Here is a 15,407-nt window from a genome sequence, read left to right on the forward strand (position 1 = left end):
GGGCAAAAGGCATTGGGGAGTCGGCTGCAGTGTATGCGCCGTACAAACTTTTCGTCATTATGGAGCTCTCCCTGTACAACAAGCGACGGTCGACTTTTTTTTTTTCGTTTGACCTCTTTTTTGGTTTATTCAGTGCCCACAAGAGCAATGGTGAAAAGCACCGTTTCGGTTGTCTCGATCTCGACCACCCTTGTCTCGGGCAGCACGTGGTTGCTGGTGCTCACGTGGCCCCCAAACTTGGTCTCCCAGTTCTCCACGTCCCATTCGAGGCCCTTGGTGGTGATGTAGCTGGTCCCGCCGATCGGGATGATGCCGACGTGCTTGCCAAAGACGTCCTCACCGTCTTCGCGGACCCAGATGCTGTGGTGGCCGGGCTTGAGGAGGAAGGTCAGGCTCTGGCCGGAGACGAGGTACAGCTTGCCCTGGGCATAATCCGGGCCCGGCTGGAAGAGGTATAGATGGTGCACCTGGCTGAGACCCTGGTCAACGCGGCCACCTAGTCCACCGAGAGCGACGATGTCAGTCTCGGGGCCGTGGTTTGATCGAATCCATGAGACGGCCTTGGCGAAGTCTGTTGAGTACTGGTCGGGATCATGTATGACTTGGGCTGGCCTTTCTAGCGTTGTGTAGTAGTCCTTGACGGAGGGGAGGAGTGAGTCCAAATCCCCGATGATAACGTCGAGGTTGTTCTGTATGAGTCAGACAGTGTCATCGTGATGATGAGAGATGCAGGCACTCACGTATGGAGGGCGGGATTGAGCCTCAGCTGCTTTGTTCAGATCGTGTAGCCTATTTGCTCCGCCATCTGCAGCAACTCGTGTGAGGGCTCCATGAAGAGTCAGCATGGGATCAGGTCAAACGAGTGCAAGAAGGTTGTACCATTTGTCCATAGTGAGTCAAAAACTGGCGTCTGCCTCACAGGTTGGTTGAGTACAATGAGAGAAAAGTCGACAGTGCTTGGTTGTTCTGGTTTCTTGTCGCGGAGGAGACCTATCGGCCGCCACTCGAAACTTGGCGACATACTGAAGACTCTCTTTTTGGTCTCTCTCTATCTTAGCACAAAACTACCTCAGTCAGAGGGTCAGATAGCCAGAAAGACAAGGATATCTCTAAATACAAGTGGCCCTCTCGAAAAGTGCAGACGTGTCAGACTTTGCCTTGCTTGTCGCTCAAGTAGCAAAGTTGAAGACTGGAGAGAGGATAACAATACTGTATCACCAACTTGCATCAGGTACTTTATTCAAGGTTGAGTTGTCCATGATGCGTTCCTTACGCAGGCGTAGGCAGTCATCAGTGTCACCGGCCTAAAAAGGAATATCTCGCAGAAAGTGGTGCACGGCATCAGCAGCCAATGAAGCGTCGAATCTCTCGGATTTTAATTGGATTTTTTGGACCGTCCGATCGGCCGGACCTTGCAGGCTGCATCGGACGGGCGTGGCGGGCGTCGGCGGGCGTGACAGGCTTGGGCCAGCGCAATCGAGCGATAATGCGCCGCTAAAACTCCGGCAGAATCCGCCCATCGAAGCTTCAATTTTCTTTTCCATCCAGGATTACCAACCAGTAACGCTTGGAAAGCTCACAAGCTGTCCACGACCAAACCCGTGCCCTCCGCCCATCTCTCTAATTCCCCTTTGTCGTTTGTCTTTTGCAATTGTACCCACATCCCTTTTTCCTTTGGTTCAGCTTTCCTACATACAATACATTCACACACACAATGTATCGCAGCGGCATGCGTTCGGCGCCCCGCGCCCTCAGCGCCGCCCGACAGTCGGCACTTCGCGCAGCTCCCAGACGATTCGCCTCAACAGCACCCGCCGACAAGCCCAGGACGTGGAAGGGTGCGGCAGTGAGATGGGGTCTTGCCGCTGGTGCCCTTTACTGGTACAACACAAGTCCGGTCTTTGCCGAGGAGCCCATCCGTATGTCTCCCGCGCCGATGAAGGAAGAGATGCTTAGAAGAACGTGATCGTTTCTAACTATGTGTTGCTCAACAGCCAAAACGATCGCCGCCCCGTCCCAGTTCTCCGAGTCCGATCTTACCACCGTCGATGCCATTGTCGAAGAGAAGCGCAAGCGAGCCATCGTAAAGGCCGAGGAGGCCAAGCCCGCCGCCGCCGCCGCCCCCGTACCGACAGAAGCTAGCGAGCAGACCAAGGCTGCGCTCGAGGGTGAGGCCGCCGAGGGAAGCCCGGCACCCGCCCCCGGTTCTCCTGAGGCATTGGAGGCCGAGGCGGATCAGCAGGGTGCCTTCAACCCCGAGACGGGCGAGATCAACTGGGACTGCCCGTGCCTGGGCGGCATGGCTGACGGCCCCTGTGGAGAGGAATTCAAGGCTGCGTTTAGCTGCTTCGTCTACTCAAAGGAGGAGCCCAAGGGCATGGACTGCATTGAGAAGTTCCAGTACGTATTAGGAGGTGATGTGGAAACGAGATGTAGTGTGAGGAGTGCTAACTGGAATTTGCAGGGGAATGCAGACGTGCTTCAGGAAATACCCCGAGGTCTACGGCGACGAGCTGGCCGATGACGAGGGCGCCGATGAAGCCGAAGCCGCCGCCGCCGCCGCGCCCGCTCTCGACGCCAATGCCGATGCCGCGATTGCGCCGCCCACCAAGGCCGTTGAGGAGAAGAAGGAGGACAATAAGGATATCAAGAAGGAGACCAAGGAGGCCAAGGCCGACACCCCGGAGAAGACCCCCAAGGCCGAGGTCAAGCCCGAGCCCAAGGCGGAGAAGATGAAGCCCGCGCCGGCCGAGAAGCAGGAGAAGCCCAAGGCCCCTGCGGCTCCCTCGTCTGAGCCTGTTGATCTTACCCAGCCCAATAACAAGGCCGTCGATGCGACTGCGGCGAACAACATCTAAGAACAAGAGAGTTTCTTGCTTTCTGTACCAATTTACACACAAATAGCTATCATCAGGACTGGAGAGTGAAAGGTGGGAGAGAAGGAGCGAACGCTTGACTGCGAAGCCGCAGCTGCAGGTTGCGGAGCGTACGGCGTGGCTAATGAAACCATGACGGGGGAAAAATCAGGCATATTTCATGTACCATAATCGTGTACACAGTGTACCAGTACGGAAGCAAAAGAAAAAGAACAATAGACATACACTTCTCTGAGGGACTCCCCAAGAATCTCGTTTATTTTCCTTTTGAGTATTGATCAGTATTATTCTTGATCATAGTTATAGTGGGAATAGCTTCAATTTGCCCAAGAATACAGAATATGACTCTCACGGTCCCCACGAGCATGAATAACATGGCCAGATGTACCTATTACCTATAATGACAGCACACCGACGGCTAAGGCACCTTACATACTACCTAAGGACCCATCCGAGGATGCCCCGGTGCACGACATTGTTCCTGGCCAACATTGTGACGGCAGGACCCGACTTTTTCCCCGGCAGGTGCAGAGGAACCAGATACCCCCCACAGCGGTAATCTGTCAGGGTTGTGATTGGCCGGGCGATCAGGTTGTCCCAAGCTCCCGAGCCGCATACGTCATACGTCATTGGTCTCCAGGCCACTACGCGCCAACCAAGATCAAGGAAAGCGCTCGCGGGGGTGCGCCATCCCATCCCGTCAAACCACCTGACGGAACCATTCCCTCAAAATTCCCTCCCATCCTCAGGCTTCTCCCGACTTCCTCCTTACCCCCATTTCACATGACTGCATCTTCTTAAAAGGAACTCCTACCCATTCATCCATCCCGCGCGTCATCCTGTCGATCTGCCACACACCTTTTTACACCTCGCACATCTTGCATCTCTCCCTCCCTCTTTGATACCCCCAGCCGCCTCCTACACCTACCTTGCCTACATCAAAGCACAAAGCTTCTCTTCCAACCACAGCTCTCATCTCTCGCAAGTAAGTAAACAAAGTTGCGTCATACCGGAGACGTTGCGCATGCGATGCTAACAACACTACCCAGTGGCTTCCTACGCAGACATGGCCGCCAAGGGCCCCAAGCAGACTCCTGAGGAGGTACGTTCTTCTTCCTTGCATTTGATCGCGTGATCTCATTTAACCCTTACTCAACCGTCTACGTATCATCGCTAACATTCTCTCCCTCCAGGCCGCTGCTCCCCCTCCCCCCGAAATCTCCGTCGACTCCACCGCCTCTACCTCCTCCCTCGTCGATGTCGACATGCCGAGCGTACACACCGTCCCCCATGACTTCCTCGAGCAGGAGATCCAGACAGAAACCCAGGCCGACCGCGTCGACCGCGAAGAGAAGGCCCGCGCCGAGGCCGACCTCGCCAAGAAGAAGGCCGCGTCCAAGGCCCGTAAGGCCGACTCGTGGCTCAAGCGCCAGTTCTCCTCCCTCTCCGACGGCACCGCCAGCGCCCTCGTCGTCTCCAACCTCGTTGGTGTTGTCGGCCTCAGCGCCTTCCTCGGATACAAGGCATGGGGTCTCTACGAGCGCGGCCGTCTGTCGTGGCAGAGCGTCGGCCTGGGCTTGGGCATCCTTGGTGTTGTTGGTCTTGGAGAGGGTATCTTTGGAAGGTAAGCATTCACTTTCTCGTTCCCAGTGACCACGAGCTATGCGCATGGATACTGACTGTTTCTTCCCCATAGCTACCTGTACAAGACCAAGGGCAAGAAATAGACTGACAAGTGCGCGTCGGGGACGACGGCGGCTTTGAATTTCTTTTCTTCTTCTACTACCTAACCTAGCTTGGGAAACTACTCTTCTCTATTTGGCATGTTTGCACGGATGCTGGCTTGTTGGCGTGTAATGGCGTCTTGACGAACGAACGACGTCGGATAAACGGCTCTTGGCTGTAATGTATGTACTGGGCGTTCGGGGCGAATATGGAAATGCACACACACAATCTCCTCCAAACCACACTTGTTCTCTCTAAAGAAGTGCTCAAACAACTTTCTCCTGTTGGCTGACTGTAGATGACCTCACGACACCACACAGCGATTCCAACATTGATAAGATTCCGAGTCTGGGTTATACCACACACACCAAATGGCAATATCAACAATAATATTGAATATACTAAGAAAGGAGACCGACCGTCCGTCCGCCCGGTCTGCTATTCCGCCTCCGGTTTAACCTCCACATAAGTTAGTTTCTGGTATGGTATGGTGGTGATCGTAGAAATCATACAGGGGAAAGAAAAAGAGAAAGACGAAGAAGACAAAGAGGAAAACGAAGAAGAAAAAAAATAACAAAAGGTAGGTTTAGCCAAAGCTCAACATCAACCCCACCCCAAAGTCGCTATGCCGTTTGGTTGCTAACTCCTCCAACCCCGTTGTGAACCCTTCCCAGACCCGGACACCTTGTAGCAAAACGCCCTTCGCAACCCAGTCTTCTGTTCAACCGTTTGAAGCCAACCTAAGCCTTGCCTTTAGCCGTTGCCCGCTTTGCCCACACGCACATACGCACACACACGCACACGATAAAGCCTTTCTTACATCGATCGATCGAAACGCCGCTCGTACTCGACCCCGAATCCTACACTTCCTCCTCTTGCGCCTGCTGCCCAAGACCACATAGCGACAGGGCATTACGTGTTGCGGCTGTTGTTGTGCAGCTCTCTCAGGCGCTTGACCCAGTGCTTGCGTAGCGCCGGCGACATCTTGCAAAAGATCATGGCCTTGTTGTCATCCGCGAGAGCCTTCTCCGCAATCTTAAGCTGGAGGTCCATGTCTTCGTCGGAGAAGTCGCGGAAGAAGATGTCAATCGCCTGCTCGGGCCACCGCGGGGGGCTCCGGCCGCGGAGAGCGTCGGCGATCTTGATCAGTCCGTCCTCCATCAGCTGCTTGCCGGCGGAGACCATGTTTGCCGTCGTGGCGTCGTTGCCGTGACTGTGGCTGTGGCTGTTTGATGCGCCAGGCCCCGATGCTTGCGCGGGGTTCGTGTAGCCTGATACACGTCGGCGCTTCTCTGCCGGTTGCGCCGGTGGGCCCATGGGCGCCGTCGGCGCTTTGCCGCCAGTGTCGGATGTCGATACTTGCTGGGGAAATCTTTTGCGTCCTGTGGCAGTTTCCTCGGGGGGCGTCAAAGCGCTCGTGCCTGCGATATGCGTCCTAGGCGGAATCGCGGTGGAAGTGGGCCGTTGCTGTTGCTGCTGTGGTTGCTGGTGCTGTTGCTGCTGCTGCTGTATTTGTTGTTGTTGTTGCTGCTGGGGCTGATGTTGCTGTTGGGGTATCATGGGCTGTTGGACTTGTGCTACGGGAGACTGGCTTACGGAGCCGCGAGGCTGTACTTGGTGGTTGATGCCCGTTTGTGAGGAGGTTCCGTAAGGCGGCTCAACCTGAAGATCGAGGACTGCGGTGCCCGGCATATCCGGGTCTTCAGATCCTTGAATCACATCGGGACCCTTTCGCTTCGGCTTCATGATACGTTTAGGAGCACCTCCAGAACCGACGACGTCAGGATACAGGATTTCCATGAACGATTCATGGTCGAATGGCCGACCACGCAACGCGCGCGATAATGGCTCTTTCTGCGGGGAAAGGGTCAGCGACAAAAGTCCGACACGACAATGATATATGAGGTATACGGGGGGGAGGTGGGCAGGTGGATTAGCTCGCGCGCGCGCGCGTCTTCACCAACATACCTCGATATGCGCTTTCCAGGCCTCCTCGGACGCGGTGACGGTACGGGTGGTCGGGTTGTAGAGGAACTCGGGGTCCTCGCGAAGGCCGCGCCAGAGACGAAATTTCTTGCGCGCATTATCCGACTTGTTGACGAGATGGCTCTTTGTGGGATATGCGCCGTGCTTCTCGCGAAGAGCGGTAGCGGCGCGATCCCAGGCGTCGGCCTTGAAGGAGTGGTTCTCGCGCAAGCCTAGCTGGACCGAGTCGCAAAGGGATCGGAAGAAGGTGGCCTCGTAGGCGGGCGTCCAGCTGAAGCGCGGTGCACGCTTGTCGCGGTCTCCGCCGGCGCTGCCGGGTGGGCCATCCGGGCCGCCGAACTCGTCGTCTGACATTGAGTCCTTTTGTCGACGACGAGAGCAGACGGAACGGGGAGGTTAGAGGACGGAGAGGGAAGAGCGGAGGGGGAGGGATGGCAGTGGCCGAGCAGGACGAAGGAGGATAAGGGTATCCCCCAAGCGTCGAAGCGTCGAAGCGTCGAAGGGGGGCAGGCAGACAGTTGGGGACAGATGGGCGGTGGTGGTGGTGGTGGTGATGGTTAGTGGCGGCAATAAGGGTCGTTATGCGGCGGTAATGTCTTGGACCCCTACTTTTCGTATACGGAAGTCGCGATCCAATATGGGCCGGGTTCGGAGATGGAACGGGCAGCCAGGGCCGTGATGTTTGGATCTGACGGTGGCGAGGGGAGGGGAGCAGCAAAAAAAAAAAAATTAGTACGGAGTAGACAGAGGGCGCGCGCAAAGGTCCTTGGATGAATGGATGGACGGATGGATTGGGGGGCGTGTAGCGCAGCGGTACGGTGCGGTGCGGTGCGGGCGGGTTTGGTGGTAGGTAGGTTTGGTTTGGGCTGGTTTGGTTGGGTGAGAGTTGTCGGGTGGGCGTGTGACCGAGCGAGAGAGAGAGACCCAGCCGGAGGTTCGTCGAGTTTGCGTTGGAAGCGAACGAACGTTGGGTTGGGCGTGGGGAAGAACCAACTGTCTGGTGACTTTGGTCTCTGTCAGCCTCTGCCGTAGGCGTGGGCGGTGGGTTCGTTCCCCGTTCCAGGTTGTTACGTGCGTTGGGACGTGGGAGCAAGACTCTGGGAGAGTCTGGGACTCTAGGAAGCTAGGAAGCTAAGGTAGGAGAGAGCGAGTCGCGGAGCCTGGAGCGCGGTGGAGGGCGGGTATCCGTACGGGTCTGCGGCTGCGCTCACCTCTTTGCGGTAAATGCACGAGGCTGGCTGGCGGCTGGAGCTGAATCGTGAACGAACGAACCCGGCGAGATACAGAAACCATCCACAGACGCAGACGTAGACGGTAAGGTACTCCGTACTCTGTACGGATAATCAGAGCAACAGTTCAACGGAGAAAAGAGTTGAAGCGGGGCATTGATAGATAGTAAGTGACTTGGTTAGTTGGGAGCGAGTCGGGCGCAAAGTCACGTTCTCCTCTCGCAGACGGCAGCCGGGAGTGGTACGGTACGGTGCCTTTACCAATGGTGACAGCAGCCACGAGAGTCCCCCGGTATTGGACCGGACCAGACTCATCCCTTTGCGCTAGTCTACTTCAGGACTAGCTGCTAGAGATTATGCTCAGAGGGGCCGGAGGGACGGAGTCGGGGTCCAGACAGTTCCAGACAGCCAGCCAGGTGCCCACGGGTGGTTCCTCTCCAAAGTGAACACGGTTCCCGATTGCTTAGTCAGCACGTGGATGGACATGATCTTCCGTTCCCGTGCCAGCCGGACTTTAGCCTCCACTCCAGCTTCTGCACGGACCATGTCAGATCACGTGGGGGCATGCGTCTTCCCAATCTGGCCCCCCAGGTTAGCTTGCGCTTAGTCATTCTGCCCATCTTGGCGTAGCGTTGCTTTCCTCTCCTCCAGCCTTGTCTTTAAGGCAGAAAACTTGTTCTCTGCTCATCTTCCCCAGTTCAAACGGCAAGCCTCCACCACCGCCACGGCCATCATCCGGCTTGGCAGAAACACCAAGACTTCTTCGCAGGTGATCGATCCTCCAAGCTTGTCTAATGGAGTCGCCGTGTCTGTTCTTTACGCAGTACGTTTGTTTCCCCCCCTCCCAAAAGCTCTATTCAGACATACTTTGCGCCTTAACGTGGGCGGTCCTGCAAGCCCGTTTCTTCACTCCCTCCCACTTTATTTAGCCAACATATGCAAGATCAAGCTTTCTTATGCCTACGCTCCCCTGACCAGTGTATCGAAATGGATCGCAATCCCCGAGATGGTCTGTAAAGTACCTTGAAATTAGATTTCCGACTCGTTGGTTCAGGCTTGTTCGACTCCTCAACCAAGGCTCTGACCTCATCGCGAGCGTGCCGTCATCACGTCAAATACCAACACATCTCAAAATCTTCATCATCATCTCCGCCTCACATGTTCCCCTCTTCTTCAGATAATGACCTCTAGATCCTCGGGCTGCAATGGGCGCACCCATCATTGCTACTGCGGTACTCCCGAACACGAAAGATGGTGTAAGCGGATGTGGTGGCCCCGGACAATAGCTAACAACCCGTGTGTACTGCGAGTTGCTGACTCTGGCTGACTCTGAACCACCCGACTCTGCCACCTCTATATACCGGTGATTACACTACCCTCAAAGTTACTCACCTTGCCAAGTCGCCAAGGACGGTGTCCGAGTCGCCCGTCTCGTAGACTTTTCGGCGTTGATGGCAGCAATCAATGCAGAGATTGCCAATTGAGCCGTACGCATTCAGACCGGGCAATTTACTCTCGCAACCACCGCACTGCACGCCCAAGTTCATTAACTATCGTCAAACCATCTTTACGCCGAGCCTAAACCCGAGCAAAAAGGGCAACCTTTTCTAGTTCAAGGTATCTACGGAGACTACATTTGTCCAACCGGTCTTTAGGTTGGCTTTTAGAGTTGCTTCCTCCGACATGACAACTTTCTTCCATGTCTCCCGTGGCCCTGCGCCGGTTCAGATGATGGGCATTAGGGGGCAGTCCACTCTCAACTCACGGCAGCAGACCGATTATAGTTGATCTCATCTTTGTAGTGGCCGCAGGGCAGGGTCCCTTTTTCTCGCAAATTGAACGGCCTAGCTTCGAGCCCAAGTTCAAGTTTGCCTGTCTTGCCCTATGGTCGTCATGCCACTTCCACAAATTGTGCACACTCAGCGCATAGCAAATGTCTTTATAGGATGGATGCACATGATATGCTACCGGGATGGATAGATCCCATCCCTCCAGAGCTTTCTCTCGCCTCTTCACACTTCGGTCTCGGGGTCCATCTGGTAAGGTCCCTGAGGAATACGATGCGGTGATCTGCCTGGCTGCAACGTCGAATATTCGAGGCGAAGTGCGTCAGCCGTCGTCGCAAAACATGAAGTGGAAACGGATCTACGGGTATGACTTGATGCTCAGCGCCAGCAAGGCCGTCACATTCGTTTCTCTACGGGACAAACAGTATTGCAAATCGTGCAACGAGGCCTCATGTTCTGCGACACCGACACCTCGCCTTTTCAGGAGCCACTAAGGTCGAATTACTCTCTCATAAGGCCTCCAGCTCAAGCCATGTCCTTGTTGCCCTTTGGGATGGTGTGGTGGTGGTGGAGGATGGATGGATGGACGTCGACGTTAAGAGCTCTCACCGGCTCGCCGCCACACTAACAATAACATGCCAAATGATACGCTGCGAGTACTTACACCTGCTGCTGCACGTACGAAGTAGCGTACCCGTACCTTGCAACCTTGCGTCAGGCGCTACACTACTTGACGCTACCTACCCGACAGTATATGGACCCCTCGCTACGCCCGGGGCACATGGGCCGCTCGGAACATTTGGCCGCTCGGAGTTTTACTGCTGGGATCCCGCCGCACAACTCTGTCTCAGAATCTTCAGTGGACCGTTTCAGGCCCTGTCAGCCTGTCCACTCACTCGACAGAAAGACTGGACTCAACGTCCATCCACGAGGACCCCCAGGAGAATGAGGGAGCCTTCACGAGAAGTTGAGACTCGAGAGAGGAGAGGGGGTTGGGGGGCACCGGGGCTTCTCCGAGTCCACCCATCATCATCCGTTGTCTTCTCTCGAGAGTCTCTTGCAGTCTCCTTGCCTGGCTGGCAACATGGCTACAGCTTGCCAGCCAGCATCAACAGCCGCCGAGAGAAACTTGGTCTGGCCTGGACAACTCTGGCCACCATCGACCGATTGGGCCTCGTTGTCTCCGTTGTCTCTCTTCGCTGACTCCAGCCCGGACTACGCGTTGGTCAGAAACGATGTTGACCGCGCCGTTTACCCGTGGATACGTCAGCGACCTTGCCGATGTTGCCCTGTCTTTTCGCCAGCGTTTTCAAAGATCCCAAACCCCAAACCGCCTTCTCCTGAGCTAAGTCATCGCAAGGCCAAGGGGTTGTTTCTTCGCAGAGACCAAGGTCAGAAAGAAACTAGAATCCAATCAAGGGAGATGAGGCCTAGTCGAACAGGAGCTCGTTCCAAGCTATGCGGCGGGAGGCGGCTCCGTCAGTCAGCTGTCTGTCTAGGTACCACACTCACACGCGAGAACGATAGACTAAGAAATGCGGACTATCGTCTACCTGACGGTCTGACAGCGACTGTGCCTGTGCCTGTGCCTGTGCCTGCCTATCCCCGGGGCGTGTCCGAGGTCCGCAAACAATGACAGTTTTGGCTTCAGCAATGGCACTTGTTTCTCCTTCATCCGATAGGGAAGAGGCCCTCGACCTAATTATGTTCGGTATCCCTCTTCCGCAACATCTCAAAGCTTAGCTCGCTAAGCAGGCCGCAACATGGAGGCCATGGAGGCCGTGGACCAGATCGCCCTTGGCAAAAAGTCTTGCTTTGCCCAGCAGTCACATTGCAGACACATCGCTACTGCGCCAAGCGCCGCGAGGCTTAGCTAGCGACGGGAGAGCAACCATGGGGATCGCTGAAACGCCAAGCGGAAACAACTGCGAACGCTGACTTACCAGAGGGGTCCAATGACGAGATTCACCCGGGATGCTGTCCTCCTCCTTTCTCTTTCGAATGCACCGTCGAATGCTCGCTCGCCCATCCTTCGCCGCTCTCCCGCGCTCGATCCCCCCTCCCCTGCGAGAGAGACCCCTCCCCCCTTGATGTTGAATTACCAAGAGGGGATGATGCTGTTTTCTTCCTGTCGGTCAAAGAAAACTCCCTCTCTGGTTTTTTGCCTTTCGTTTCCAACCGACTAGGTAGGGCTAGACACCCGGTTCGTTCTCGAGGGCGTGGAAGGGTTACCCGTTTGACGCTTGAGGCCAAGAATAGCAGCAGCAGCAGCAGCAGCATCCAGTTCATACCCTACTCAGTCCTCGCCTGAGGCTGGCTGCTTGACTTTACTGCTCTTTCTCTGACCCATCGTCGGATATCCGCCATCCTCTTTGTCAGTGTTTTGTCTGATGAGAAGCCGCCCCAACTCGACAGCTTGCCGGCATCCAGCATCCAGCATCCAACTTGATAATTGGAATAAGGCCTGTGGGGAACATGCGTGGGCCACCACATCTACCTGCTACGTCGCCTAAATGCTTAGCCACGCTTACTTGACCTAGACTTCTGGACCAACGGAATCAAGTTCGGCTCACCATCGCCGTCCAGTGGAGAAGGAGGTGACGAACAACTTGTCTGGCCATCTGCACCAGGACTGGTCTAAATGCAACGGCCCGGCTAGCTGGTCCCGAGAACATCGCCCGACGACTAGCATACGCTTGGCTGCGGCGAGCTTGTGTCTTTCTTGCAGTAGCCTACGGCACTTAAGCCTTGTAAGTTGTGGCAGAGAAAGAGTGTCGGCGCTAGGGGAGATCTGACAGCGCCCTCCGTCTTACCGTTTCTGCTTTTCTCTTCGCTGCCGGGCGCCAAACGTACATGTGCTATACCAGACTGAGATGGTGGTGGTGGTGTTGCTACTGCTTGTCTATTGTGATTAGAGAGAGGGACCGGGATCACATCGCATTGTCAATCTGCCAAATCAACCACGCTTAAATGGGTCGAAATAAGCTAATTGAGACCTCAGATCAACGGCTCGCCAGTTTCCATGGCTCATGAGACTTTACATCCGAAGCACGATATTTCTTGGCTCTCACTCAGACCTACCTCAACGGGCTTCTGCATAGTTGCGAACAGAAAGCGAGCATGGGAAAGGTCAGAGCCGCCACGCAGAGACAGATGCACACCATCCACGTCCACACCCACCCACAGCTCGACATTCCCCCTTCCCCTTGCCCCCCCTCCCCCCTCCCCTGCGCTAGCCTCCCGGCACCGATCGACCGATATCCCTGCTCTGGATCACGGCCTTGTCGACTGTGGGGTAAGGGGACTCCCCTGCTTGTGACCGATCTTCTCCTCGACGTATTCGCAGAATTCCAAACATGCTACCAGATCCACCTCGTTGCCGCAACTCATGTCTTGGGTCCTGACTGATGGGAGGGAACCCCGATCCCAGGCGGAAGCGCACACACCCTCCCCTGGTCCTCCTCCTTCAGGCTTCGCCCTCCTTCTCCTCCTCGCCTTCGCTCTCAGTCAGAACCTCAGCAGTGGTTCGACCGGTTCGACGCCAGATCCGCCCATCACAGGGTTGGCCCGGCTTGACATGGACGCGCACGCCCCCTTGCTGAGCGGGACAATCTGTGACCAGGGCATCACAACTTGAGACTTGGCTCGCCTGGAGCCTCCAAGCAACAAGCGCACGACGTCGTCGTCCCATTTTTTGCAACATGTATAATCCTCGCTCTCTGAGCCGGGCCAGTCGCCATCTCTTGACTTTCCTACTTTGAACATTAACTCGGCCTTGTCCACCACCTTCTTCTTCTTTTCCGACCTGGGTTACTCTTCTCTTCTTGGTCATCCTCTATTCCTTTCTTCCGCCCCCGTCACCAGTTCCGTTCATTCACGACGACTCTTGTTTAATTCTCCATTTTACACTTTTGAGGGCTCCCTGGTGACAGCTCCTCGTCCTTTTCATTAACAAGCAAAAGAGCCGCCTGGTGTGGCCTGTTTTTATATCCTCTCTGTTCATAGAGTTGTCTACCTGGTGACGGACGTCCTTTTTACATCACAATCAACATGGAGTCAACTTCATTGCGGTCGCTGGTCCTTTACGGCCTCCTGTCGACCTTTGCCGATGCCTCCCCGGTCGAGAAGCGCGCTAATATCCAAAAGCGAGGACACTTCCTCGTCCCCAGAGTGCCCAACGACAACTTCGCCGGTCACAATGGTCCGAGACAGCTGATCAAGGCGTACCGCAAGTACAGCATGCCCATCCCGCAGGGCCTGCAGGATGCCATGGACGCCATGGCGGCCCAGAACCCCAGTCCCGAGCCCGTCAAGGCCGAGGGCTTCAAGTCTCTCGCCGCTGGCGCCACGAACCAGACCGCCGCCGCTGGACAACCCGGAACCGGTCTCGTCACCGCCACCCCGATCCGCAACGACGTCGAGTACGTTTCGCCCATCAAGATTGGTGGCCAGACCGTCAACGTCGACTTTGACAGTGGTTCTTCCGATCTGTGGGTCTTCACCTCCATGCTCGACGCCACGTCCCAGACCGGTCACCAGCTGTACGACCCTACCAAGAGCACGAACGCCAAGATGCTCTCTGGACAGCAGTTCTCCATCCGCTACGGTGATGGCTCCGGAGCTCAGGGTGTCGTCGGAACCGACGTCGTCGACATTGGTGGCGCCGTCGTTCAGGAGCAGGCAGTCGAGATGGCCACCGCCGTCTCCCAGCAGTTCGTCCAGGACACCGCCAACAATGGTCTTCTCGGTCTTGCTTTCTCCAAGCTGAACACCGTCAAGCCCACGGCCCAGAAGACCTTCTTCGACAACGTCATGCCCAGCCTTGCCGAGCCCGTCTTCACTGCCGATCTCCGCAAGAAGACCGTCGGCGCCTACGAGTTTGGCCGCATCGACAGCTCCAAGTTCACCGGCCAGATGGCCTGGATCCCCGTCAACACCACCAGCGGTTTCTGGCAGTTCAGCAGTGAAAAGTTCCAGGTTGCCGGCGGTCAGGTCCAGCAGGGCACCGCCGGTGCTCAGGCCATTGCCGACACCGGTACCACCCTCATCCTCGCCAACCCTCCCATGGTCCAGGCCTACTACCAGCAGGTCCAGGGTGCCAAGCAGGACCAGCAGGTCGGCGGCATCACCTTCCCCTGCAACGCCCAGCTTCCCGATCTTATGATGGATATCGGCGGTGTCTACATGGCCCGTGTCAAGGGTGCCGACATCAACTTTGCCCAGGTTGACGCTCAGAGTAAGTTACACATTGCACCATTACCCTTTCCAAACATCAACTAACACCATCCAGCCTGCTTCGGTGGCCTCCAGGCAACCACCTCCAAGCTTCAGATCTACGGAGACATCATGTTCAAGTCGCAATTCGTTGCCTTCAACGGTGGAAACATGTCCCTCGGCATGGCCGAGCACGTCGTCAACAGCCAACAGGCGGCAGCACCCGCGACTGGCGCTGGCGCAGCGGCGTAAGCATTGACACACGTGTGAATACACTTTACTTCTTTTGGCATTAGGATTCACTTTTTTTGATGTCCAGGGAGAACAACATGAACAACAACGCCGGCTCGACGTCCGGTAGTGAGAGGTTGACGGCTGCCAAGGGAGGGTTAATGGTCGTCCTCCAAGCCGTGTTAATCGCCATGGTCATGGGCGTCTTCTGAGACGATCGACTACAGAGAGATCTTTTTTTTGTCTTATATTCCCCTGAGGGATGTTTTGCAGGATTACATGGTGAACCTCATTCTAGCTTAGATATCCTCTGAGCTCTCTAGCCGGCATAGTAAATGAATGGCATTGTGATATAAAAA

At 55.8% G+C, this 15,407-nt stretch overlaps 9 protein-coding genes across 9 annotated transcripts; 6 read left to right on the forward strand and 3 right to left on the reverse strand.

The window, feature by feature from the left end:
- Positions 1 to 125: 125 nt before the first annotated feature.
- Positions 126 to 1,021, reverse strand: CCOS01_10297 (thiamine pyrophosphokinase; the record flags this gene model as incomplete). Its single annotated transcript, XM_060458453.1, has 3 exons — positions 126 to 689; positions 741 to 826; positions 880 to 1,021. 3 exons carry the CDS (start codon positions 1,019 to 1,021, stop codon positions 126 to 128), a joined length of 792 nt encoding a protein of 263 aa, XP_060311618.1.
- A 693-nt stretch (positions 1,022 to 1,714) lies between these two features.
- Positions 1,715 to 2,858, forward strand: CCOS01_10298 (CHCH domain-containing protein; the record flags this gene model as incomplete). The annotated part of the gene is made up of 3 exons (XM_060458454.1): positions 1,715 to 1,919; positions 1,995 to 2,400; positions 2,465 to 2,858. 3 exons carry the CDS (start codon positions 1,715 to 1,717, stop codon positions 2,856 to 2,858), a joined length of 1,005 nt encoding a protein of 334 aa, XP_060311619.1.
- Positions 2,859 to 3,942: 1,084 nt separating this feature from the next.
- CCOS01_10299 (uncharacterized protein) lies at positions 3,943 to 4,603 on the forward strand (the record flags this gene model as incomplete). The annotated part of the gene is made up of 3 exons (XM_060458455.1): positions 3,943 to 3,978; positions 4,070 to 4,500; positions 4,573 to 4,603. 3 exons carry the CDS (start codon positions 3,943 to 3,945, stop codon positions 4,601 to 4,603), a joined length of 498 nt encoding a protein of 165 aa, XP_060311620.1.
- Positions 4,604 to 5,513: 910 nt separating this feature from the next.
- On the reverse strand, positions 5,514 to 6,941 carry CCOS01_10300 (uncharacterized protein; the record flags this gene model as incomplete). Its single annotated transcript, XM_060458456.1, has 2 exons — positions 5,514 to 6,455; positions 6,570 to 6,941. 2 exons carry the CDS (start codon positions 6,939 to 6,941, stop codon positions 5,514 to 5,516), a joined length of 1,314 nt encoding a protein of 437 aa, XP_060311621.1.
- Positions 6,942 to 9,944: 3,003 nt separating this feature from the next.
- Positions 9,945 to 10,097, forward strand: CCOS01_10301 (uncharacterized protein; the record flags this gene model as incomplete). The annotated part of the gene is made up of 1 exon (XM_060458457.1): positions 9,945 to 10,097. The coding sequence occupies one exon, from the start codon at positions 9,945 to 9,947 to the stop codon at positions 10,095 to 10,097; it is 153 nt and encodes a 50-aa protein (XP_060311622.1).
- Positions 10,098 to 10,384: 287 nt separating this feature from the next.
- On the forward strand, positions 10,385 to 10,952 carry CCOS01_10302 (uncharacterized protein; the record flags this gene model as incomplete). Its single annotated transcript, XM_060458458.1, has 3 exons — positions 10,385 to 10,543; positions 10,583 to 10,660; positions 10,698 to 10,952. 3 exons carry the CDS (start codon positions 10,385 to 10,387, stop codon positions 10,950 to 10,952), a joined length of 492 nt encoding a protein of 163 aa, XP_060311623.1.
- A 616-nt stretch (positions 10,953 to 11,568) lies between these two features.
- On the reverse strand, positions 11,569 to 11,883 carry CCOS01_10303 (uncharacterized protein; the record flags this gene model as incomplete). Its single annotated transcript, XM_060458459.1, has 1 exon — positions 11,569 to 11,883. The coding sequence occupies one exon, from the start codon at positions 11,881 to 11,883 to the stop codon at positions 11,569 to 11,571; it is 315 nt and encodes a 104-aa protein (XP_060311624.1).
- Positions 11,884 to 12,991: 1,108 nt separating this feature from the next.
- On the forward strand, positions 12,992 to 13,240 carry CCOS01_10304 (uncharacterized protein; the record flags this gene model as incomplete). The annotated part of the gene is made up of 1 exon (XM_060458460.1): positions 12,992 to 13,240. One exon carries the CDS (start codon positions 12,992 to 12,994, stop codon positions 13,238 to 13,240), a length of 249 nt encoding a protein of 82 aa, XP_060311625.1.
- A 413-nt stretch (positions 13,241 to 13,653) lies between these two features.
- Positions 13,654 to 15,260, forward strand: CCOS01_10305 (eukaryotic aspartyl protease; the record flags this gene model as incomplete). The annotated part of the gene is made up of 3 exons (XM_060458461.1): positions 13,654 to 14,839; positions 14,894 to 15,065; positions 15,137 to 15,260. The coding sequence occupies 3 exons, from the start codon at positions 13,654 to 13,656 to the stop codon at positions 15,258 to 15,260; spliced, it is 1,482 nt and encodes a 493-aa protein (XP_060311626.1).
- Between the last annotated feature and the right edge of the window lie 147 nt (positions 15,261 to 15,407).

The sequence above is a fragment of the Colletotrichum costaricense genome (assembly GCF_030867565.1).
Source record: "Colletotrichum costaricense strain IMI 309622 chromosome Unknown Scaffold_10.1, whole genome shotgun sequence".
Taxonomy (NCBI): Eukaryota; Fungi; Ascomycota; class Sordariomycetes; order Glomerellales; family Glomerellaceae; genus Colletotrichum; species Colletotrichum costaricense.